At 36.7% G+C, this 27,481-nt stretch overlaps 1 protein-coding gene across 1 annotated transcript in view; it reads right to left on the minus strand.

Annotated features, from left to right (window-relative positions):
* Positions 1–27,481, minus strand: part of NALCN (sodium leak channel, non-selective) — a 582,828-nt gene that overhangs the window by 62,912 nt on the left and 492,435 nt on the right. The window contains 4 exon segments of the mRNA XM_043993194.1: positions 2,084–2,153; positions 2,600–2,701; positions 21,261–21,272; positions 22,930–23,003. Coding sequence (XP_043849129.1) covers positions 2,084–2,153; positions 2,600–2,701; positions 21,261–21,272; positions 22,930–23,003 — 258 coding nt within the window.

Genomic DNA, 27,481 nt, shown 5'->3' on the forward strand with positions numbered 1-27,481 from the left:
TCCAACAGTCAGAAAACTTTTCAAATTGGTTTTTGTGTCCTCTGGTGCATAGCACAGTATAGAGTATGCATTGGATTGATTCTTGTTGACTGAATGATGTCATCTTCAGTTTTTTTATTATAGAATCAGAATGGCTAACAAAGATAGCTATATATTTTGGAAAAAATATGACTTGAGGTTACACAGAATCATGCTAATGCGGGCAGGGGGAGGACTTTTCCACCGAAACTTTACATAAGTGAAGGTTTTTTTTTTCCTTTCCACTTTTAAAAAGTAGAAAACCTTTTCCCCTTTGAAAAGTGGAAATGTTCTGAAAGGATCTGAATTGAGGGAGGCAGTGACAGAAAGGCAAATCTGGAGGGGACCTCTAAGGGCCATCCCTACTGACTGTAAGTTGGGATTTGAAGGGCTCTGCAAAGTTCACCATGCCTCAAAAGTTCTTCCCTACTCAGGAGTCACGGTGCTTAGAAATCTATCATTAGAGAGTCATTGGTGGAGGTGGGGGTGGGATGTGTGTGTGTGTGTGTGTGTGTGTGTGTGTGTGTGTGTGTGTGTGTGTGTTAAATATTGCCCTTTCCACTTGGTCTTTAAAAAAAAAAAAACTCCTGGGAGGGACAAAACTGTAAGTCGCTAATATATTAGTGTGAATTAGTTTAGCAGATTATCACTTTCCTTTGAAACCAGAAGTCATCTGGGCAATAAGAGAACTCTGGGTACCTGGGGGTAAGAATGAAAGGATGGGGTGGGGGAAGGGATAGGAAGGCAAGACAGGGGTCACTGAAGATGAACTTTGCCTAGCTTGTGATTTTGACTGGATCATTTAGCAACTAAAATAAACTTAGAGGATGAAGCAATCAGAACTCCATTTTCCAAAAATTGACAGCAAAAATTTAAAGCTGAAAACTTCTAAAGTTGTCAGGAAAAGGCAAAGAAATGACTTACAAGACCTTTTATTTCCTATCTTGCCATTTCTTGGATTATTTTCCTGCATTATTGTTGTAATTCATTTTATCTTCCCAATAAACCTTAGAAGTAGGTTCTATTATTATTGTATATTTTACAGATGAGAAAACTGAGGCAGAGAGAGGTTATATGACTTACTGAGTGACCCTACTAAGTGAATTAAGTCAAATTTGAACTCATTTCCTCCTGATTCCAAGTCTAGTGTTCTGGCTGCTGTGCAAGCCAGTGACAACTACATCAGTAGCGTCAAACTCAAATGGAACCTGGAGTCTACTAAACTGTAACTAAGGATCCCTGTAGACTACATACTGATTTAGAAAAAAACATTACACATCAATATTATATATGTTTTATTTTATTTTTATTTTGTTAAATATTTCCCAACTATATTTTGATCTCATGGAAGCAGCACTAGGGAGTGTTGTGAGCTGTGTACAGCCCATGATCTGCATGTTTGACACCTCTGAGTTATATAATTACCAAATTATATCAGGAGCTAAGTAATAATTCCCTCTTTGAGCAAGAAGTGAGTGTGGAATAATCCAGGAGCTTTAACTAAAGGAATGCTTGACTGAATACCAAACACTGAAAGATTAAGGCTTTCAGAGTGTTCTCTCTCTCTCTCTCTCTCTCTCTCTCTCTCTCTCTCTCTCCCCTCTCTCCTCTCTCTATTTACTCATTCATCCATCCATCCATCCATCCATCCATCCATTTTCAGAATGCAAGCTTCTAGAGGTCAGAAACTATGTCTTTGCTACTAAAGCCAGAACATTTTAAACTTAATATATGTCAATAGTAAATGATGCTCATTATCTCTATTACATAAAGCCTCTTTGTTAAGTCTTTAATTATAATATAAATATATTCCTCAATTATATCAACTATTTACAACTTGTTTTCATTGAACTAAAATACTACATAAGGAACATTTTTTGGTTCTTCTACAAATACTATTATATATCACAGTGATGTCATTTTTAAAAATTCCATTTGGGACTGAATCTCAGGGCACTTGGGAAATGTGCTCCGAAAGTCTAGACACTTAATTTGTGTAAACAACCATTTAAATGGAAAGTCATAATTTTGTTCTCTAAACCCAAAGCATCACGTAAAGACTTACATCTTGAGTCAAGGTTTCAAGAGATTTTCCCCTGCTGATTCGCTGGCTGTTAGAACCATGTCTCAGTGACCTGAAACAATGATAATCAATTTGGTGACAAATCTCAAGATCAAACTGTGACCTTTAAATGAGGGCCATTATAAAGAACAACTTTGCTCATATGTGTGTATGTAAATGCAATATGCTTAGATTTCCACTTTCTTTTTATACGAAGCTTCTGTTCTTCAATTGTCTCTAATCCTTTTTAAAATGAATTTTTCCTTTGAATCTTTCAATAGCTCTGTAGTCAGTGAAGGAAATGACATTTGAATTTTTTTTAAAAAAGCCTTTTCCTGTTTTATGAGACAATAAGCCTCATTATTGTTACTATCCACAGATGCAACTTATTCTGTTAGTTCTTGCTTTCCAAGAATAGCAGTTATGGTGTGTGCACATTTAACTCTTTCAGTTAAATACTTTCTAACATTTTTTTCTTCTGAAAATTCTCTCCTTCCTCTCCCTGTCCAGTGCCTTTACCTGCGTTCTTGACGAATATGGTGCTGCACACTGAGTATTGACCTTTCTTTTGCTGGCTGCCCCTCAAATGATCCGCTCAGCATGCGTTGTCTGGTACAAGCCCTAGGGGGAAAAAGAAAGAACCAAAGTTAAATGCATAATTCTGAGGCTTCACTAGAAATAATACACAATTGCTAATTATTCTTATTACTTTTTAGGAAACCTATCCGAATGCAAAAACATGGCAAGCTGCATAGGATCGTAAAGTAAAGCTAAACAAGCTAGGGTTAGTGCCCAGAATACCAGCAAAACAAAACCACGATGATAACCAGGTGCTGGGAACAACAACAAAAAGTTCTTCACAAAAACAAAGAAAGATGACACAGTTAAGGAGGCTGGAGTTGCATGATTTCCTATAATTATAGGAAATCATGATGTCCAGTTTTGAATAAGGAAAATGAGGCTTTGTAATGAAAGGTCCCTGAGAAGGAGCTGTACAAATAGGCTCTTGAAATTATGAAGACTCAAGGTTTCCAGCTCTACTTGAAAGAAGTTTTAGAACAGGAAAGACATATAACAATAAAAAGATGGTCAAGAGCAGTGCCCAAGCCTAGAATTAAAAAGTTAGAAAAGTTGAAACTGAATTTATACACAGTCAGACGAATGATAGAAACCACTGCTTTCTAGGACTTTATAATAAGATCCAATGGAACCACATTATGTAGACCAGGGCTTTTTAAACTTTTTCCACCTGCAACTTCTTTTCACCCAAGGAATTTTTATGTGACCCCAGGTATGTAGGTATATAAAATAGCTAAACATAACTTTTTACTGTTGCAACATTTTTTGCCACCTCCACATTCGGAGCTGCAAGAAACAGTTTTAGAAACTTTGACATAAACCATGGCCACCCTTGTGTCAATTTCAGCTAATATAGATTTTTTTGGTAAGGCAATTGGGGTTAAGCGACTTGCCTAGGGTTACAAAGCAAGTAAGTGTCAAGTGTCTGAGGCCAGATTTGAAGTCAGGTCCTCCTGACTCCAGGGCTGGTGCTCTATCCACTACGCCACCTAGCTGCCCCAGCTAATACAGATTTGCTAAGTTAATACAATTATAGTCATGATGAAAATGATTTTGAAGAGAAAACATATCCCACCTCTTCCAAGAAACCTCCCCTAATGAATTCTGGAAGAGTTGCAGTAATTACTCCTGAAAAGACAGTATATCAACAAGAGCAATGGACCAGGAGTCAGCCAAATTTGGTTTGAGTCCAAGCTGTGCTATGAACAATCATTGACAAGCCACTTAAACTTCCAGGGTCTTGGTTTTGTTGCCTGTAAAAAGACAAGGTCAGGGGGGCAGCTAGATGGCACAGTGGATAGAGCACTGGCCCTGGATTCAGGAGTACCTGAGTTCAAATCCGGCCTCAGACACTTAACACTTACTAGCTGTGTGACCCTGGGCAAGTCACTTAACCCTCATTGCCCCGCAAAAACAAAAAACAAAAACAAAAACAAAAACAAAACAAAAAAAGACAAGGTCAGACTAGGAGAGTCCCTCCAGGTTCAAAAATCCCATGTTCCATAAGATGCCATTTCTGAGATACACTTTTCATCCAACTCAGTAAATCCATTTATGATGCCTTAAGTATTGATCTTATTTATGTGTGTATTGCATCTCTCTGATTCATGACATTGCTGCCTGCCTTAGAATATAAATTCCTAGTGGGGGAAGAGACTGCCTCTTCTAAACTCACCAATATGAATCATTATACCATGTTCCAATATGTATTTAAAAATGCTCTTGATGATAATCATGATGATGTTCAAAATAATGACTGGGCCGATATACATGTTATATGACATACTGTAATTATTGTAAGAAATATACAAACTGGCATCACCGTTTATATATTTTAAATAACAAGAAGTGATTTGGGAGGAGGGTTCCATCAGAGTCAAAATTTTATTTCAGAAAACAATGATTATAGCAGGAGTAACAGAAAAGCAACATTTAGCATCAGAATGAAAACTAAGTTACCAATATAAGAGAAAAGCAATATTTAGCATCAGCATCATAGCTAAGTTTTCAATATCAGTTGAAAAACTAGGCTCCTACCATAGGCTATATTTTTGGTCAGGGCAAAGAAGATATCACAGAATCTTCGAATGAATAACTTCAGTTCTTTTGGAGAAAAGGGGTAAGAAATGTGTCATTTTTGATTACAAGGAAGCATCTTTAGTAGAATTCATTCAGTGAAACTGTCTCATATATTCATATGCAGTTAAACCTGCATAGTTCTTGTCAACAACTTTTGAGACTTATTTTATAGTACAGAATGCCTGGCATTCATAAGACCTGGGTTTTAGTTATTTAAATGTTATAAGCTGAAAGGCTAAAATTCCTTTTCTTTTTTATTGCTTGTCTCTGTCTTTTAGTACTGTCTTCTAGAGAGAAGTTGAAACTGACATATAGGGAAAAAAGTATAAGTCAGTCAATAACTGTGGAGATACCTACACACAGTCAAAACTGACAACAACTAGGTTAGAATTTTACTGCAACAAGTCACAAACTCTATCCTCTATTTTTTTTTTCTTGGAAAGATATCAACTCTTCTCCTTCCTTCCTTCCCTGACCTGAATCTCTGCTTGTGATCAACAGCTGAAAGGCTCAGGGATTTCTCACACACAGAGGACAGTACAAAGCAGAACAGAGAATACTCTCCGCTTTCATGTTTCCTGTTTATTAATGAAACTCTTGTTAGCTGACTCTCACCTTCTGGAATCTGCACCTTGCCTGTATAGACACATGATAATTGTCTAATCCTCCCTTCATTAGCTGATTTCTCTAGATGAAACATTTAACATGCCTAGAAGTATCATACCTACCCAACTCTCCCTACCTAGCTAGACTATGCTATTTAGTTCCCTTTCAGCTTATGCCTCAAAGAAACACTACTAAACAATCTAGCATAGAAGATGCCAAAGCAAAAAGAAAAGGATGCCATCATATTTTATTGATCTTTTGTATTCTGTATTGAAATACTTTTAGGGGGAGGGATCAATTATTTAAAGAATTCCTTTAAAATAATTGTTGATATCTTATTTTACATCGTCAAAATTTCTCCTAGTATTCTTCTCTCCCTCTTCTCTCAGAAAACCATCTCACATTACAAATTATATTTTTAAAGAAAAGAAGAGGGAGAAATGAGCAAAGCTCTTCAATGAACCAAAAAAAAATTGAAAATATGAGCACTGTACCACACCTATGAACCTCTTATTTTTGCAAAGTAGTGGGGTAAGGTTGTCTTCTTACATTTTGGAGGGGATAGGGGAGCTGTGCTTGTTTCTCATGTCTTCTGAGGTGTCCTATTGCTCTGGGGTACAACAATTTTTACAAGTTAGCATTTGTCATTTCTTAGCTGAGAAAAGGGAATTATGTCCTTTTAGCAAATTGCCACTTAGAAAATACTTCTTGATGAAGACTACTGAAACAACAAGCAAAGATAAAGACATATATCTTGAAAAGCTTTACTCTAGAGCTAGTGGATGGAATGTTACTAAAAAAATTCTCTAACCATGTGCTTCATCTTAAATGTTTAAAATGATCAGTCTGTTTATCTAAAACAGTTCCCCCTCCCCCCAGAAAAAGTGATAGCAGCAATGAAACAAGTTCTGTACCAACATACATAGTTAAAATAGAAACATGTGGGAATGCCTAATTAGACCATACAAGGAGACATGCTTGCAAAACAAATCAGCAGGTTGCTAGTATGTTGTTCATGAACTGAAAAAGAAAATCTAAGAGCAAGGGTTCTTAACCTTATCTGTGGATAGACTTAAGGAAGTCTGTTAATTTTTTTTTTTAAATTTGATAACTGTTTCAAAATAATTATTTTATAACCTGATGTATCTTATTTTATGCATGAAAAAAAGATCATTCTAAGAAGGGGTCCATAGTCTTCACCCAACTACCAAAGGGGAGAATTCTATTCCACAAAACAAAACAGAAAAACAAACAAGACTTAAAAACCTTGCCTTAGAAGAAATGGATATGAGCTTATTAGAGAGTGAGGGAAGACGGTTATAGGCATTGAGTAGTCATTCGGCAAAGGTGACACTGAGATATAATATGGTAAAAAAAAAAAAAAAGCTGCTTTAGAAGTTCTCCAAAATGCACTGAACATAGAGTCAAAAAACCTAGGTTTTAGGGTGCTTCTGCTATTCTCCAGCTCTATGATCTTAACCGCTCTGAGCTTTAGATTCTTTGCCTATTAAATGGAGACAATGATATTTTCCTACTATATGAGATGAAATGAAAGAAAACATGTGACAATGCTTTATAAACTATAAGGCACCACACACATATAATATACACATATAAATGTATGGTGTTATTATCGTATTACTTGCTGAATTCTTTCAAAACATTTGGCTAGATTGGAAAATATTTGAGCAGTATTCTGGTAAAAAAAATAACATGACTTTAATTTGCTACACTACAATCATCTTCAGATGGGGGAGTATACCTGATCTATGTGATATGATTTACTGATATGGCAGAGTGCTCTAGAATTTGTCAAATGGTGGAAAGCAGGAATATTTAAGAAAGATGAAGGAGTCAGGGAGGAGGTGGGTAGCCTAGTGAGTTCCATCTATAGCATATCACCAATTACAAAAAGTCCTGATTCTCAGAGGCTTTCCTCTCCCTGGCCAGCATCATGGGAATTTTGCTTGTAACCTGCTGTTTACAGACATGATCGAACAGGCATGATGGGTCACTTGGCGATGTTGGAGAGATGATTCTTGTTAAAGAATGACTTGGATTAGATGATCTCTGAGGTCTCTTCCAACTGCCTCCCAATTAGATTGTGAGCTTCTTGAGGACAGGGACTGTCTTTTGCTTCTTTTTATATCTCCAGTGTTTAGCACAATGCCTGGCACATAGTAGCTGCTCAATAAATGTTTATTGATTGATTATGTGCAATTCTGTATTTGAATTTTTGTTGCCTTTTCTTGTATGAAAATTATAAAGCATTTTGTTTGACTCAGTGAGAAAATTGTTCCTGACACAGTATATCCAATTCTTCTAGTCTTTCTTCTTAGAGTAGCACTGTAACATACTAGGAACACTGAAGCATTTTCTTTTTACCAGCAGGGGTGAACACTCTACCCTTCCTCCCCCAAATGCATAACAAGACAAGGACCCCCTGATGATGATTCAAATGTAGGGATATTTTTTACCAAACACACATCCCCACTTGAAAAAATATTATCCCTGGTACTTTGCCAAGTTCACTGAAAGACTGGGTTAGGAAAACATGAAAGATTGATTCTTTTTATTTCTGTATTACCTTCATGCAATGGAATTTTCATGACCTCTTCCATGAAAGTCACGTATAAATAAATCTATATGTGATTTTTTTGGGGGGAAGGGGAAGGGATACATATGTCTTAAGGAGTAATTTTCTATATTTTATTTGATAGTTCAACATCAAAAATTTAGAAATTGGCTCAAGAATAATGGTTATGAAGGAACTTCATTCTTCTTTAAACAGCACTTATTGTTTATAGAAACAGTAGAAGAGATCTTGGTTTCTGTGTTCTCTATCTTCATGTCTTCTTTATTAACATTTTAGAATAAGAAATAGGGAAAACCTGGGATCTGTAACAAAAGAGAGAGGCTTGTGATTCCAAATAACCCTTCAGTATTATTTTTACCCTTTAAGTCAGCATTCATTTCAGAAAAATGTATGAATGATTACATTACACTATATCATATCAAATACCATTAACCTTCTAAGGGAACTGCAGTTCAGCTTTGAAGAGCAATAAAATTTGAGATATTCTGGTCAAATCATGACCCCCCCCCCATGTAATAAATATTAAGTGCTATCAGATGCTGGATAATATAATGTAATCACCCTGAGACAGAAGAAAAATATTTCAGCACCAATTATGCAAAGACACAACTATAGAACTATAGAAGAGCACATAATGAGTATTTCCTGGGAAATGGGTCTTACCTGTTCCATTAGAGTGTCAGTGTGATCATCCAAAGGAGAGACAATAGCAGGCTCTTCTACCTAAGTCCTTTGTAATGGTCTCTTGCTGAGATTACAAAAAACCCCTGCATTTTATCTATGTAAATATCATGAGGATGAGTTACTCCTTCCTAAGCATATGCCTCTGGTTCTTAAATGGCTAGAAAAGATTGCCATTTTATTCTGGTGTAATCTTTCATATAAATGTTTTTCCACCCTGCCCAAAGCATAGATTATCAACACATTTAATTTATGATCATTAAAAAAGCTCTTAAACTGTATTGATAAGACACACATACTGTCACTTGGATGTGATCTTGTATGATTACAATAAACCCACAAAAGTGAACAGTTAATGAAAACCATGTCTTTTCCATGCTTATGAAAAAAGGCAAAAAAGTTGATTTTGCTGGTTTCAAGTAAATGAGTAGGATTCAAATCTTAGTTTTAATAGCCTAACCTTAGCCATCGATAGTTAATGTACCACAACACAATGTGAATGAAAGCTGAATTAGCTGATGATGAAAAAAAACCTTTTTAATATTCTTAACAGCTATATAAGTGATTTTGGCGGGGGGGGGGGGCAAAAACAGGTCAGTTATTTAAGCTCACTGATACAACAAACAGAAAAGCTTACATAATGATAGCCTTTTTTGTGAGGCAATTGGGGTTAAGTGACTTGCCCAGGGTCACACAGCTAGTAAGAGTAAGTGTCTGAGGCCGGAGTGGAACTCAGGTCCTCCTGAATCCAGAGTCAGTGCTTTATCCACTGTGCCACCTAGCTGCCCCATGATAGCCTTTTAAAAAAAGCAAATATAAATTTCCCAAAATATCTTCCCATATGATAAAATGCAATAGATAGTTGAATTTATTCAAATACATAATTAATCTTTCTCATTCTCCAAGTGACTTATAAAATATGTATTATCTCAATAGGTTATAAGATTTCATATGTAATATTAGATACTAAATAGATTGAATATGAGGTGTTTTGGAAGGTAATGAATTAGTAGCTCACAGAGTTAGGATAGGCTTAATATAGAAGGTGATCCTTGGGCTGAGGCTCAGAGAGGTTGATAGTATTATTTTAATAATATTACATATTAAATTTAAGATTTAATATGTTAGAGAAGGCAATGGTAAACCACTCCTGTTTCCTTGCCAAGAAAACCCCATGGATGGATGGTATGATACATGGGGTAATGAAGAGTTGGACACAACTGAATGACTAAGCAACAATTTAATATATTTAATAATTTCATTTTGTCATATTTTGGATGTTTCTGCTTATCCATCTATATATTTATATATCTATCGCTATAATATATGTATAAATACATACACACAACTTGTTCTTACCTCCTTCCTTGGTTTCTGATGTCCTGAAAAAGCTCAATTCTCATTAGTTTATTCTATCTCTTGATCTTCAAATTGTTTCTCAAATTTATCTACATGGATAATAAATGTAATGGACACCCCAAAGAGGTCCAAAAGGGTTCTCTCTTTGAAGTTTCCAAAAATTCCAAGAAAAATATTCACTGAATTAATATGCAGCATTAGCTCTCCTCTCTTGGGAGAGTGAAGGTGAAATTTGGGATGGTGCTGGAAGAAGGAATCTGTGGCTTTGTCAGAGCATCCTCCTCACAAAACTGGTGCAAAAAAAAAAAAAAAGCAATGCTATCATTGGCAGAGTCCTGGGAGGGGGAAGTGAAGTTAATCTCCTTATCTCAGTATCTAAGTAGATTTATTGTCCTGCTTTGCTGCCAGCCCTCCCTTCAGCCAGCTCTCTTGCTGCTGTGGGTGGGTGCTACTGAGGCTCCACTGGAAGGATCATGGAACGCCATGACATACCTGGCACATCTGGCAGCACTGGAGGTGCGTTTTGCCCGACGTACCTGGCACGTTAAGCAGCGGTGAAGTGGTTTGACCTCTTCCAAAGATGCTGAATTGTAACTGGTTAAGAGAAGAAAGGGTAATTTTTAAAAGGAAATTTGCCAAATGGGAAAGCCAAATTGCTGGAGACATGTTTAAATATATATATATATATATATATATATATATATATATATATATATATATACATACATATTTTCTTAAGTCCACTGGGATTTGTAATTATCTAATCCAGTTTGATTTAGTTGGCACATTTGGGGCTTTTAGTCCAGAATCTGGAGGGAGGAGTACTGTTGAAGACTTGTTTCCTGCCTCCTGTTGTTAATTTACATTTTAATGGGCAGCAATCATACTCATTGGCAACTAGTTTGGTTCTTAGAAATTACACTCAGCTATTATGATCACTAAGTACTTCTCTCTAGACTTCTCTCTAGGCTACTCAGACTCTGGAGATGCAGGCTTGCCTAGTGTTCCCTTCTAAGTGCTCTTAGGTGGATAGAAACCTTTTCAGATGTGATGAGCACTTTATCAGTCACTTCAATTGAGACCTGTTTTCCACACCCATGAATCAACAAGGTCAATTGAAAACTTACTTGTAACTTGGTATTGTACAAGATGGTATGTGTGTGTGTTCGTGTGTGTTCATGTGTGTTGGGAAGTGGACAGGAAAGAACAAGGGACTGTAGGTGCAGAGGAAGACAATCCAAAGAGAATGTTGTGGTCCTGCTTTTATGGAATAAAGACTAACTAGTTGGGAAGATAGAATGCAAACACATGAAACAATGGAAGATACCTTTATGAAACAATTTCTATCAAATGGTTGTTGTATGGACTGTGCAACACATTAATCCTGTAAAACTAGTGTACACAGAAGATTGCATAGGATTAGGAAGGATGAATCATAGAAAGTTTCCTCTAGTAGGGAGAATGGTGCAGGTTCTGGAAGAGGGCAGAGGAATGGGTTAGCAGAGAGCATGGGCGAAGGCATGCCAGTTAGAAAAAATAATGTATAAAAGGACAGAGGCAGAAACAAGCAAACTGTGGTGGAACAGTGGCTAACATATGTTGACTATAGCAGTAGGTCCATATCCCAGAGTAATGAGAAAATGAGGTGAATGAGATGAGAATGTTTTATTGGATAAATACAGACAATAGAGTCTTTTAAAGCTTCAAATATAATGGTACGCCTTGCACAGAACAGATAATTGATCCAACCTGCAAAGTTTGCTTTGTGGGGAAGAGAATAAAAATCCTTTGCCCATTTCACTGCCACATCCAGTGACTATATAACTCTTGTCCAGGTAAAATGGCTAGGGCAAAGCAAAATTCAAGCCAAATAGACTTTCCCACATCAAAAGAACTTTAGAACAACTTCCTACCCTGGAGGCAGGAAAATTTGAGATTCAGATCACACCTCTGATGGTTGCTAGCTATGTAACCCTGGGCATAACACTTAACCTCTCAGCCTCAGTTTCCTCATCTGTAAAATGGGAATAATAGCACCTACTTCAGAAGTTTGTTGTGAGTCTCCCAATGAGATAACATGTAAAATACTTTGCAATTCTTAAAGTGCTATATTGCTGATTATTGTTGTTGTTGTTGTTGTTGTTGTATCCTTACCCCCCCACACACACATAGGAAACATATGAATGAATTGGTTATTCCAGACATCTCTAACATTGTCTTCATCCTTCCACTCCCTGAACCTTATGTCTAATTAAGGACTTTGGTCTGGAAAAAAAACAACTCATGCAGTTTAGAGGTTGATTACACCTTAGTGTGAACCAGCTATTTAGGTCTGCTAGCCACTCAGACCTATTCTTCCTTCCCTCCCATCTCTTTCCAAAGTATCTGATACCTTGTGATTCCTCTAACATATTTTGACCTGAAACCAAACAAAGAATTAATAAACACACATTTATTAAGTGTTTACTGTGTACCTTGCACTGTGTTAAGGGCTGGGAGATACAAAGACAAAAGTGAACTAAATGTTCCCTGTTCTCAAGGAATTTATATTTTAAATGGGGAGGTAACATGTAAAATATATAGATTGCATATAAGGTAGTTTTGGGAGGCAGTGAACTAGCAGCTATGGAAATCACAAAAGGCTTTATATAGAAGGTAATGCTTGAAAGGTAACCCTTTTATATAGAAGGTAAATTTGGAAAGAAACCAGAGATTCCAAAGGATAGAAATGGGGAGGGAGTACATACTAGGTATGGGGGATAATGCCTTGTGTGTTTGGAATGAGGCATCAAAATATTCTGTATGATTACTCTTTAAATTTACATCATAGAGGGCAGCTAGGTGGTACAGTGGATAAAGCACTGGCCCTGGATTCAGGAGTACCCGAGTTCAAATCTGGCTTCAGAGACTTGACACTTATTAGCTGTGTGACCCTGGGCATGTCACTTAACCCTCACTGCCCCACCAAAAAAAAAAATTACATCATCCCCATCTATAGTAGGTATTTGTGTAAAGAACCAACTCTCCAACCTTACAGAGCTGAAAAACAAATATTTTGGTTTAAATTCAAAAGGCCAGTGGAGATTGTTTCCCACAATATATCTTCATGGCAGTTAAGTTTAGATAAATTCTTCCTTAGGAGAAGGTCACTTTTAACTTCTCTCTTCAATGATTCTCTTCATAGCCATAATCCACTCACTGTCTTGCATGATACAAGCCATGCCCTTTCATGTAAAGCTTGACCTTTGAAGCATGTCATTGTAGGTAGACCTCAAGCGAATTCAAGATTTTGACCTTTTTCCCAATTGTTAGTCACTTCAAGAGCTGAAGGAGATTTCTATGTATGGCTACTTAACAGGAACAAAAGGGCAGACAAAGCTTCTTAGGTTTTGTCCAATGGGGCTGGTTACCTTTTTTCAATTTTTTTTTCTTTCCCAAGCAAAGGAGAGAGGTCAAGAATACTGACTTGTCCACATTTAAAGGGTGTTTTCTTTGTTGCCAATTGGGACTATGTGACATTACTATTAGGTTGCATTAAGAGTAAATTGGTATCTTTTGGTGGAGAAGACTGTGAGGGATTATACAACTCCTCTACAATTATTAGGCAGAAGATAAAAAGTTGCATGATAGTAATCTTATATTAAGTGGTATTAATATATTACTACCTAGGAAGGAATACTTTAAAAATCTGGCTATTGAGACAAGATATCAGAATCTTCTTTTATAGAGAAGTCTTGAAAATAGGATAGCATCATTGGTCTAGGATGGTTTAAGTGTTCATGTTTAACTAGAGGGAATAGGCAAGAAGAAAACCTGTAAATGCTGAGTTGGGGAAATAGCTTAGTATTCAATTTCATTTTCAAAATGCTTATCCAGGGGCAGCTAGGTGGCGCAGTGGATAAAGCACCGATCTTGGATTCAGGAGGACCTGAGTTCAAGGCCAGCCTCAGACACTTGACACTTACTGGCTGTGTGACCCTGGACAAGTTACTTAACCCTCACTGCCCTGCAAAAAAACCAAACCAAACCAAACCAAAGCAACAAAATGCTTATCCAGTGAGTCATGTGAACTGTGACACAGTCTTCCTTTCTTTTACATGAAAATAAATTTTGTAAAAATGACTTTTTAAACTTTAGCCACAGAAGAATACATGTTTATTATCATGTCCAGCCTACTTTCCCATTGGGTTTGATTGTAGTACTAACAGTAACATAGTTTTGCCAAATTATATTGTTAGGAGCATTCATTTCCCCACTTATCCTTCAGAGGCTTTATTATATTAAATTCTATGGAGTGACATAAGTATCCTTGATTTACAAGAAAAGATGATGGAATCGATGTGGGTAGGGAAGGGAGAAGCATGGGGTTGAGAGTTGAAGGAAACAGAAAGATGGGACAAGGGGCTCCAAAACCTAGTAGTTAGCATAAAGCAGCAGTCAGTGTTCATTGTCATTAGTGAATTACAAGGAGAGGCTGAGGTGGCCACAGTTGGGTAAGAAAGAAGGGAAATTAGTGCTTAGCAGTTAAGATGTTGAGGGCAATAGGCCATTCAATAACTGTTGCAAGGATAGCAGGGAGTACATTTCAGAGAAATAAGTTCTACGATTAATCTCTCTCTTTTTCTCCATATACATAGATACATAGAAACAGATATTGTTATTTATTCGCATATGCATATTTGCTATGTTCATATTCATTCATATAGCTACATCATATATCATATACCTATACCATAGCTATTTAATCTGTTTAGGAATAGTTTGGTGGTCATTTAGAAACGTCAAAGATGTTCAGTGAAAGTAGTTTGTTTGGATTCCTTCTATATGGTTCTTTATTATTGAACTTGCACTGCTATTATCCCAACCAGGGAGAGAAGACAAGAAGGAAGCAGCTGAATCAAGCAATCCTAATAAGTATATCAGCCCCTTTTCTACATTAATGTTGCCAGCAGACAAAAGCAGTTAGACATAGGATCTCTGGGCTGATGTTACTAAACTGGTTCTCAAACTGTGGATGTGGGGTTGATTGTGTCAACAGGAAGAAAATAGAGCCAGATGTGGCACAGCAGGCCAGCTTACAATTGCATAATGTTCTCAGCTGGATTTTGCTTTGTTTTTGTATTTTTGTTTCCCGACATGGTGAATATTCCTGGAGAAGTCTTGGGCATCCCAGTACCAAACATATAGAAGACATTTAATAAATGCTTCTTGACTTGATGTGACTTGCACCCATAATTGTGAATGCATCTGTTATGCAAGCTACTTGAGGTCTTCGGCATAGAAAAGAAAGAGTTTCGTCATCAGTGACAAGATTGGTTCACTGGTTCTTCTATTTTCTATGGTATTTATCTCCAAAATAGGTCAGAGATCCCATGTCCCCCTACAATTCTCAAGTTATTTCCCTGCCATGATTACATACATAATATAATGCATTAAACACATTTAAGTTGCTAATTCTGTACTAGTAACCTAAGGAGTAGGTAAAATGAACAAGCAAGCAGGTGGGATTTCATTGCTATAGACAATAGAAAGTGAAGAACTTTCTTCTAATACCGCAGATTAATTGCTCTGTTATTTACAGTCTTAGCGAATTGCTTAAAAGCATCAAAAAGTTAAATGATTTGCCCAGGATGACGTAGCCAGCTTTTGTTGGAGGTGAGTCTTAAACACCCATCCTTCACCCACACTTTATAACTATCTTTATATCCACTACACCCAACTGCCTCTTTTAATTATATTAAAAATGGAAAATATTAAAAAAAGGAGTTGACCTGAGATAAAGTGATTTAAATATTATCCTGAGATCAAACTTCTTTTCCTTAGACTTTTACACTAATACAAATGTTGGAGAGAAATATGTTAATTTGGACAAAGCCAAATGAAATCAATCATACTTTAGAACTGTAAATATGTCATTATGAATATTAGAAAATTCACTACGTAGCACAGAAGATGTCTTAGCTAGATGGAGGCACTTTTGGGCAAAACATACAAAGCAGTATGGAACTTGTCAAGGCATTTACATTTCTTAATTATTTTCCATCAATATATTAGTGTATCCATTTCTTCACAGGAGAAATAATACATTATTACCCCCATGCTTGGCATCCTGCAATAGATGAGCTGATGACACTGTAGAGAAATGAGGGGGTTTGGTGATGAGTTTGAAAGCACACTGTTACAAGTTCTTGATTTCCTGTGATATATTGAAAAGGTCACTGCATCTTGAAGAACACTTTCTTTGGAGTAGCTGAACAACACTCTTTAAATCAGAATACCAGGGAATTTAATAGTGCCCTTGGATTTATAATTTAGGCAGTAAAACACCATCTCTCTCACAATACACTTCAGACAAGTCTTCAAAAACAAGACAGATGATTGTACCAAGTGAAAACCCACACTTATATCCAAGACCCATGATCCTCTCAAACTCTGTAAAAATGCCATAGATGTTTTCTTATTAAAAAAAGAAAGATTTACTTTATCTAGTAGTGGTTTGGTATTGATAGTAATAAGAATTAACTTGAAAAGACAAATTGGTAGAATGCACAGATGCTAAGGTGAAGAAATGACAGAATTCGCTGTTATTTACAAATTCCAGACTGAGGTGCACTGCATGTCTAACCAGCTTTCTCCTTCAAAGGGTTGAATTTCCTGTCTGTGGCAATTTATAAAGCAGGCCCCTTCCATTACAAAGAATGTTACGAGTTCCACTTCAAATAATGACACGCATTTGGGAATTTGAACCCTCAAAGTGGGTAGAAGTATCCGCCTTTTATAGGACTTGGAAGATTACTATTGCCTATAATAGATAAAAGCTGATGGCTTACATTGAAAATGGAACATTTAATAGACATAAAAGTACGTAAGGCATTTTACCTAACATTAAAAAGCTATTCTTGCTTTCCACTCTCCTTGGATAATTTGTTACCTTTATGGGGTCAGGGAAGTTATATAATGTACTAATTAATGATGTTGACTATGTTAGAAAGACCAGTTCTCTTTCCCCCCACATAAGCTTAGGAATTTCACTAGAATTAATGAGGAGAAAACTTGGGAAATACTAGAACCTCAGACAGAAGTGAAAGGGACCCTGGGAACTCTCTAGACTCAGATTTTTTTCCTCTCTCTCTCTCTTTTTTTTTGGGTGGCCTGGATCTCTTTGGCACCCCTTTTCAGAACAATGTTGGTTTATTTTATTTTATTTTTTTGGTGAGGCAAGTGGGGTTAAGTGACTTGCCCAGGGTCACACAGCTAGTAAGTGTCAAGTGTCTGAGGCCAGATTTGAACTCAGGTCCTCCTGAATCCAGGGCCCATGCTCTATCTACTGCGCCACCTAGCTGCCCCTCAGAACAATGTTTTAAAACACTTAACACAAAAATTACAAAGGAAACCAATTATGATGAAATAAAAAAAAAAAGCAAGGTTGGGGCAGCTAGGTGGCACAGTAGATAAAGAACTAACACTATATTCAGGAGGACCTGAGATCAAATCTGGCCTTAAGCACTTGACACTTACTAGCTGTGTGACCCTGGGCAAATCACTTAACCCTCATTCCCCAGAGAGGGAAGAAAAAAAAAGCAAGTTCATGGAGCCCAGGTTTAGTACCCTGTTCTAGTCCAGCTCTATCCTTTTAATAGAAAATAAAATAAAAAATCAGAGAACTAAAATAAATGTCTTTCCTACTGTCATACACCCTCCACCCACCCAGGCAATTTAATTTCCAATATTACAATTTGGTTCTGTTCAGTTTCATTTATTCACAAAGTTTGGAGCTCATATGATTTATCAGTCACCTATTAGGGAAAAATGGACATGGTCTCCATGTATGCAAATGTCATCTTAAGGTCCACAAAATATCTGATGCAAAGGGTCATTAGTATCCTTTGTAACCCAACTCCTCCCTGCTACTTATTTTTTCTTTTGACCTAGATCTGTGATTTGATTATTGTAATGAAGATAATCACTACACCAATTGGTATAGATGGACAAATCCTCTGGAAGTTAAATTTCTATAATTGCCTGGGCTGCCAAAAATGTATGGGACTTGTCCATGGTCACACAGCTAGTATGAATCAGAGACAGGACTTGAAATTAGGTCTTCCTGACTCCAAAGCCAGAATGCTAGCAGCCATGCTGCTCCTCTGCCTGGATCATGGAAATAACGGAGTGATGAAGCTTACTGTCAGTTTTGTTGTTTGGCAAGCACCCACCCATTTGCAACTCCTCATGCAACTCTTCCACCAGCAATGCCTCCTCACATTGTTGCCCACTTCCTGACAAAAAGGTGATGGATTAAGTATTTAATCCCTCATATGTAGGATGAGACATATTTTTGCACATATTCCCAGAATGCTTGACTGTGGATATTTGTTACAAGATATTTTTGTTTTGTTTTGTTTTTCCCCATAGGTAAAAGGTGAAAGGTTTTGTTTTCCCATGGGGAGGAGAGGTAAGAGAAAGATAAAATAAATGTTTGTTAATTTGAAAAAATAATTGAAATAAGAGCAAATGGAATATAGTCCCCCAAATATCAACCTCACCACATGTCATTCTATCAATATGGTCCCATTCCTTTGTGTTTTAAGAGCCTTTCCAACTTTGAGTCCCGTTTAAAATATGATACCTTTAGCAAGGGTGACAGTTTGATTATTTTCTGATAACCTTAATTACCAGGTAATACCTTAGCAGTTGACAGCCAATTAAGAACAAAAATGAGACACAGAAATAAATCTTAATGATAAAGAATCAGAAGAAATCAATAAAAGTTATTATCACTTAATGTATAAGGGGTACTCTGACAAGTCTTGGAGATAATAAAGATATGCATAAGTATAATTCAGGACAAAATGTGCTAAGTGCAAAGGAAACATCTTTATGAAGAAATTTGAGAAATTTGAATGTGAAAATCTTTTTTCCAGCTAGAGGCATCAGCGAAGACTTAGGTATATGTAGAATGGCTAAAAGTTCAGTTTGCACAGAATACAGAGTGTGGGAAACAGAGGAATGTGAAATAAGGCTTGGATGGTAGCTTGGAAACAGATTGTGGGAGGCTTTGAATATCAGACTAAATGGTTTTTATTTGATTTAGTACAAAGTGGGAAGCCAAAGAAAATCTTTGAGCAGGAGAGTGCTAAGGTCAGACATGTTTATCAGATTACACATTAGGTTATGTGAAAGACTAGAGAGGAGAAATGATGGAGCAGGGACCAACTAGTAGTTAAGAAGAGGGTTAAGGAAGGCCTGAACCACAGTGACATCAGTAGGAGTATTAAGGAAGGGGATAATGAGAGAGGTTAATGAGATAAACTTGATAAGACCTGACAACTAACTAGGGGTTGATCAGGGGTGTTAAGAGGACATAAAATAACCAAGATCCTTGAGGGAGTATCAAAGAGAAACTGCCTGCTTCACAGTTTTGCCTCAGGGAAGCTATATATTTTGGTCTGAAATATTTTGGGTCAATTGTCCTGACAACTCTAAAGATAGTTTTTTTCCCCTAACTTAAAGAAACTTAGGGTAGTATTTGGAGTGTTTTGGACACAATGACAACAGCATATCCTTTTTATACCCATGGCTTGCTGTATAATGTATTCATTTATGAGTAGAGCTCTCAGCTATCTAGACCTTTTTTTCTTTAGGTAATTCTATATCCAAAGTTATTCTTTTCCTTTCCTCACTCCCTGGTGTTTCCTAGAAAAAAGGACATTTTTACAGTATGAGAGCATTACTTGAACCTTTATCCAGAGGCCTAGACTATAGACATATTCTGGAAATGACTAATCATACTTAATTACAGTGGCTTTCATTTCAGAAATGTACACTTTTACTTTGTGGCCTCAGTGGCCACCAGTGAGGCAGCAAACACTTGTTCCCTAAGAGTTTCTGATTCTCAGTCATTTTTCTAATTGTAGATTGCTATTTCTTATGATATACATGGAACAAATACACAGATATGCTGAGAACTGTTGAGCTCAAGCACTAGCATTGGCATCCCAGTAGCAGGAATTTACAAGTATGTCCACCATCTGGTATATAACAGACCCTTCTAAAAAGGCCATTCCAAAGACAGCTTGGGTCATGCTTTGGCAGGTAAGTTCCATATTCTATCTCAACTAGTTATGATCCCTTTGACATAGGAGTAAGGGTCAGAGGGAAGGCTTTGGATTGGCTAGAACCTTCGGGAGCTGCAAATTACCTGGTTAGGAGGGAGGGAGGGAGGGAGGGAGGGAGAGAGAGAGGAAGGAAGGGAGGAGGATAGGGAGAGGGAGAGGGAGAGGGAGAGAGAGATTGCTTTGGATATGTTCAGAATGTGTGAGTTTTCAGGTCTCATATTGAAATATCTTGGTTCAGACAGCTTTTGGAAAATGATACTAAATTTGGTAATGTGTGCTCGGGCCATTCCATTGCCTAGCAGTATTGACTAGGTTAGATGTCAGAGTTGAATGCCTCATCATCCTACAGGTCTTTGCACAGATGACCCATGGGTAAACTGGGGTGTTGTAGTATTCTATGAAGATACACAAAAGCATATCTTTCTTTTCATGCTGAAATATGTCTTTACATATTTATCCCATGGTACCCTGTGAGTGACAGTGTAACATCTTTCTCTGTCTAGATGCACTCATTATTTTTTCATCCTTAGGACCTCTTTTGTGCATGAAATCTTGTGTACCCAATTTTCGGTCATCCTACTTAATTCTTGACATACTGAAATGCATTTCCCTCTGAGAGAAAGTGGACAACTAAAGCAGTAAAAAACAGTAATAACTGGGAAGCCCCTGAGGACTCCTTAAATAGAATCACCAGAATCAGTGGCAAGGGCAAATCATGGCAAAGCAATACTCTCACCCTCCGCTCGGGCAATGACACCACTCCTCTTCACTACAGTCAGCTGGAAGATGCTTCTCATGGAGCACTTAAACCAAGTTTGGAGATGGGTGGTTATTACAAAGTCTGAGCTTCTCACACACTGAAATCTAAAGGACACTTTGTTTGTCCATATTTGAAATCCACTCTTCATTACAACACGTGTCCCATTGCTGTTATTCCCAATGTAGAACAGCAATTTTGTTCCTTTAAGGGTTAAGTTGGAAAAAGGTCATTTTATGCACATGCAAAATTGGAGAGGGATACATTTCATTACCTTTTTTTTTTACTGTATGCATGCAAATGGATTTTTGTTAATGCATATGATGATTGTATTCACAAATGAATGGACATGCAAATGCTGTGGAACACATAAATGGGAAGTCCATTTTTTTAAAGGCCCTACTATACCTTGGTCTGAACCTGTAAAGAAATAAATAATTTCCTCAGTTGGAGTGTTCCCTTTAAAATCGAGCAATATGAGTTATTATATTGGCTGCACCATATTGCTCAGGGATTGTTACCTACTTAGCTTTGACATGTATACTACCAGCTATCAAGTTCAAAAGTACATTGTCCATTGGCTTTGGTAAGGAATCTCAAGACCTCTTAATGGGAGACTAACATGGGATTTGTGGTTTTTTTTTTTCTGTTTGGTAGCAATTCGGAGTTACAGGTGCTCTTTTATCTTTAAGCTACAAGTAGCTAAGCTTTTGTTTACAGCAGCTGTGTTGCTACAAAGCCTAGGATAGGTAATAACACAGGAGAAAACTGTACTAAAAACTCAAAGAGCATAAAAGGCAGGTGATACTGTCCTCTCTTATATCTGATGGTGTCTGTTAATTACCATAAACACCTGCTTTTACCTGACAAAAGCTATTCAGGCCTAACACTTAGCTGTCTACAAATGTCTCTTTCTTTGGTCAGAATGGGGAACAAATTTGTAGAAGATTGTCTGGCTGATTAGCATATCTAGATGCTATAATTTTAAGGTGAGTACAAGAACAGAGCTGTGCAGATCACACACTGTCAGGTTGATTTTTGGCTTTTTAGGCCATAATAAAGAGCTATGTGGGGGAGAAAACTCTGCAGTGGTAACTCTTAGTAGAGAAACCGTTGGGAGATAGGGAAGAAGACAGAACGAGGCTCAGAATTCCCTCATGACCCAAAAGATTTCTCTAATTTTGTGATCTTCAAAGATAGCCTGTCTCTAATTTTCAGTCTTGGAGAATAGGTTTTGTTATACCTTGACCAAAATTTTAACATTTATATACACTTAATGTAATATAGACCGTAATGAAAAGAATATCTAGACTTGTTTGAAATACATATAATCTGGGGCTAATAATTAAACTTTTTGTTTCACGATGGTTATGCATCTGAATGTATTGTCAAAATTACAGAATGTAATATTTCACTTATATACTTTACATGATTATTTTGACTTTCCTCCTATCTGTACTAAATTTCAAAACTTTTTGTTCTGTAACCAAATTATAACATTTAGTAGAATATTCTAGGATATGTAACTTTTCAATTATGTTAAACACCTCTTATAGTAGCACACTTTTACTACAGAAATTGTTTCCTTTTCTATCAATATATGGCTTCCACATACCTGGATATACCATAGATCCCACAAAATAAGTAGCAGGTAAATTGTAAAGATAGTGAACTCTTATGGTAAACATTTTGTGGGGTTACTCCATATTTAAAACTTTTAAATACAGTTTAAAGATATAGAAATAATAAAGAACTATTGAATTTTGTCTCACTGAGCTCATTACATAATATTCGAGGAGGGACCACAATTATGTTAGTTATATTTGTTTGTAAGTAAAAGTAAAAAAAAAATGAAAATTCTTTCTTTTCAGAAGCTGTTATAATTATAATGATCATAGATACATAGAAAATAAGTTGAGTTTTTAACATGTGTACAGGATATATATATGTATATACATACACATTTATATATATATGTATATACTTGCTATATTATGCTTATATATGTATATATGTAGGTATATAATATATATCTATTTTTAAAGGAAAGATGTAGCAATCAACTGTTAATTGTTACCTGAGGATTTTTGTGACTGCTGTCTCCTTTTCCAGAAGATTCCTTGCCCTGATGCTGAAAACAGACTTACGAAGCTGTAAAATTTAAAGAAGGTAATTTTAGATCTTGTGCATGATAGGAAAATACATCGGCAGATAGTGCAACAAGTAACATTATTAAGGATTTGTACAAAGATTGCTTTTCATGAAAGGATCTCAAAATAGGTCTAAGACCAGTATTAGTAGCCCCATATACTGAATGCCTGTACCTTTTGACTCTATCATTAGTTTTTCCTATAGGAAGGAAGGGGACAGAAGAAAATTTCCCCTGATATCTTTTAAATAAATATGAGCAATTTTTGGCTGCCTGATAGTCTTAGCACTGAAAAATAATCCACAGTTCTGCAAAATATTCACTCTTGTGACCCACAGGATAAGTGTATGGAGATGATGTATTTGTACGACCCGTACTTCAGTGTTGTAGTCATTCTGTAGAATAGAAAATGTTTCTCTGCCCTTCATTTATAGCCTAGGTTGGTATACCACCATTAATTTGAATAAATGGTTTAGGTCTAAATTCTTGTAAAAAGAGAAGATGAGCTTCTAAAGTCTCTTATGAACCAACTAGTCTATGATTGATTCTGAGAAGACTGATAAAATAATCCTGGAAGGCTATTTGCTGAACAGCCTAAAAGCCAGACTCCTCATAGCCATCTCTTTGCAGTGGGGTCATCTGAAGAAAATGGCCAATGACATGGTAGATAAGTGCTTGGAGCATGATTAACCAAAGTTGGGGATTAAATGAGTGGGTGGAAAGGATAAAGTGAAGCATGGGTTCCAGCAGGAAGTCATCATTGTAAATGAAGAAGAGTATCTGTAGGGGAATGAATATGCTGGAAGATAGAAACTAGCAACTCTGTTATTATTGTTGGATTACCAACCAGTCAAAGATTTATTGGGTACCTATGATGGATTACAAATCCAGCACTGTTTATTCCTATTAGAAAACACAGAATACAGTCAGACTCTCCATCAACCACCTTCAACAACCTCTCCTGAGATTCATGTTATCCAAATATGTTACTCAGTCCAGATCCTCTATCAGCCCTAAGGATATGCTCCTTCCTTTCTCAATGAGTTCAGTGCCTGAGTCACAGTATTGTTTTTTCGCCTCCCTATCTCTTGCCCTCATACTGAGGGACTTCAGCATTCATAATGAGGTTTCCTCAAATGCTCTAACTTCCCAGATCCTCAATCTACTTAACTCTCATGACCCATTCCTGTGCTCTATCTTACATTACATGCAAAGAGGTCATTTCCTAGATCTTGCCATCACCACCAAATGTTCACTTCCACACTTATGAACTCTGAAATTTCTTGAACTAATGATAATACGTTATCATTATATTCTTTCTCCATGTCTTATGACTCCTAACTCTGTTCTCTGTCCTCTCTCTCATCTCCATTCCCTTCATACCTCAGTTCTTTCCAAGGCTATCACCTCTACACTGGCTACATCTTCTTCCTTTTATATCTTCCCTTTGCTAAACTAACTCAATTCCACATTCTCCTTCATTCTTGAATCCCTTGACCCCTGATCCTGTTGCTGATCATGACATCATTCCTCAGTAAAAGAATAATCAAATCAAATATCTGGTTTGTATGCTGCTAAAGGGAGATGGATAAAATCAAGAAATCACACACAGTATACTGAGACCACCCTGAAGGAAGGCAAATATTCTATTCTTCCTTAATTCATTTGCTTTTCCACTACAATAGCTATTCCAATCCTTCTTGTTTCTCCTTAAGCCTTTCATGGGGATCCATAGCCCCACCAACCCTACTCATTGAAGGAACTTGCCTCAAACTTCACCAAAAATTGAGACAATTCACTGAGAGACCCCTCTTCTCCCTACCACCTTATTGACATCATTCAGACAACCTCTACAACAATTGTTTCCAAATTTTTATAGAGATTAATTTTGGGGATTCAGAAATTTAAAAAGAATTCCTGAGAATTCTCAAAATAGCAAGTTATTCTATTTTTCTATAGTAGTATGTTTACATATTTTACAATAATAATAAATGATCATAATAGCAATGAATCATTTTTCTGTGATGGGAGTTATACTAAAAGTTTCAGAGGTTTTCTGTAAAAGTGATATAATAATAAATTTATGGTTTATTATGATGATGGTGGGGCAGCTAGGTAGCACAGTGGCTAGAGTTGCAGGCTTGCAGTCAGGAAGACTCATCTTGCCAAACCTGGTCTCAGACACTTATTAGCTATGTAACCCTGGACAAGTCCCTTACCCTGTTTGCCTCAATTTCCTCAATTGTAAAATGAGCTGGAGGAGGGAATCTCAAGTTACTCAAGTATCCTGGCTAAGAAAATTCCAAATGGGGTCATCAAGAGTCAGAAATGACTGAAAATGACTGAAGTTGTTATGAACTGATATAGTGTGACAATGATTTAAAACATCTGGCAATATGCTGACAGAAATCCTTTATTTAAAAAAAATACTTCCAACATTTTTCATACTCTTTATTCATTATTATGGACAGCTAAAATGTGTTTGAAAAATATTATTTAGTAATATTTATAAAGGACTGTAGCCTATAACAAATATTTAAGTACTGGAAAATGTCAGGGGACATTACTGAGTCGTATTTTAAAAATGTAACATTCAGATCTTATAGCAAGGTTAACAGCACTACATAGAATCATATATTGAAATAGCTAATATAAGGACTTAATGCTTTCCAGATTTGTTATTTCTTGGAACACCACTCACAGGATTTGTATAAAGTATATGATGCATATAAAGTTATTAATATTTATTTGCAAGAATGACTCACTGTTAGCAAGTTAGTCAATAAGCATTTATTAAGTGTCCACTATATGCCAGGCATTGTACTAAGCTCAGGGGAAACAAATAAAAACAAAAACAAAGATAGTCCTTGCCCTCAAGTAGCTTACAATCTAAGGGGGGGGAGTCAACACACAAAAGGAAAATAGTGGGGGTACAGGAAGGAAGATCCCCAGCCTGAAGTCCGAAAGGAGTTTAGCTGGTGGGAAATGGGAAGAAAATTCCAGTCAAATAATCCAATCAGAAGAGAAGAAGGTATTGACAAGATGGGAGATTCAATCTTGCAGAATACTGATATCTCCTTATGACTAGTTTCCTGGGAAAGAACGGCATGATGGAAAATTCCAGAGGAGCCCAAAAGCAGTGTAGATGGTGGAAAATAGGGAGCAGCAGACAAGGTTGCGGATAGACACACAAAATGGCGAAAGGTACAAGCAAGATTGACTAATTAGATTGTGACCAGTTTTCTCTTGTATGCTCCTGTCCCAGTTCCTAAAAATTTTGACTTTGATTTTCAACTCCACGTACTTCCTGCTCTTACTTTTGACTTGACTTGTAATATCTCTATGTTAATTGTTAAACTTTAATTTTAACAATAGAATTATAATCCTTTTTATGATTTATTGACTTTTCTCAGGATTTAGGATTTGTAAAAACATAAATTTCCCAAGAAATTCCAGGAAGGAATTCCTGCACAGGAATGTAATTCACTACTATCTTCTTCACTTCAGTCTCAGATGAAGAGTTGGTCCTTTTCCATGTCAAAGCTACCTTCTCTAAATACACCTTTGGTCCCCATCCCCTACCAACTTCTCCAGTCAATTGCTTCTATTCACTCTTCCTCTTATCTTCAGTTTCTCCTAATCTAACGGTTGTTTTCCTGCTGCCTATAAACATGCTTATGTTTACTCCCATTCTGAAAACAAAACAACCCTCTCATTTGATCCTAACTTTCCTGATAACTAGTATATATCTTGGACACCTAGGTGGCATAGTGGATAAAATTCTGTACCTGGACTCAGGAGGACTGACCTTTATGAATTCAAATCTGGCCTCAGATACTTACTAGTGTAACCCTAGGCAAGTCACTTCACCCTGTTTGCCACAGTTTCTTTGCTGAGAAAACTGAAAATGGGGTCATGAAGTATTAGACAAAACTGAAATGACTGAACAACAACAACAACAACAACAACAACAACAACAATAACAACAACAGCAACAACAATGTGTATCTCTCCTTCCTTTCATGGCTAAAATCCTTGAGAAAATCTGTTGTGTCCCTCCACTTTCCCTACTTTCACTCTCTTATGAACCCTCTATAATTTGGCTTTAAACAGCATTATTCAACTGAAATAGCCCTCCTCAAACTTGAAAATGACCTCTATATTGCTAAATCAAATGTCCTTTTTTTCAATCTTGATATTCCCTGATCTCTCCGTAACATTTGAAATTCATGACCTTCTTCTGGAAGTACTCTATTTACTACATGTTAACACACAGGAAACGATTTACAAATAAACAGCCATTAAGTCAAAAAGCCTACTTAGTGCTAGGCACAGTGCTAAGTACTGGGGATACAATGAAATCCACAAAACAAAAAAGAAACGCAAACAAAAATCCCTGCTCTCAAGGAGCTCACAATCTAATGAGACAACATGTAAACAACTATAGAGGATAAACTGGAGACAATCGGAGAGGGAAGGA

The sequence above is a fragment of the Dromiciops gliroides genome, chromosome 3 (assembly GCF_019393635.1).
Source record: "Dromiciops gliroides isolate mDroGli1 chromosome 3, mDroGli1.pri, whole genome shotgun sequence".
Classification (NCBI taxonomy): Eukaryota; Metazoa; Chordata; class Mammalia; order Microbiotheria; family Microbiotheriidae; genus Dromiciops; species Dromiciops gliroides.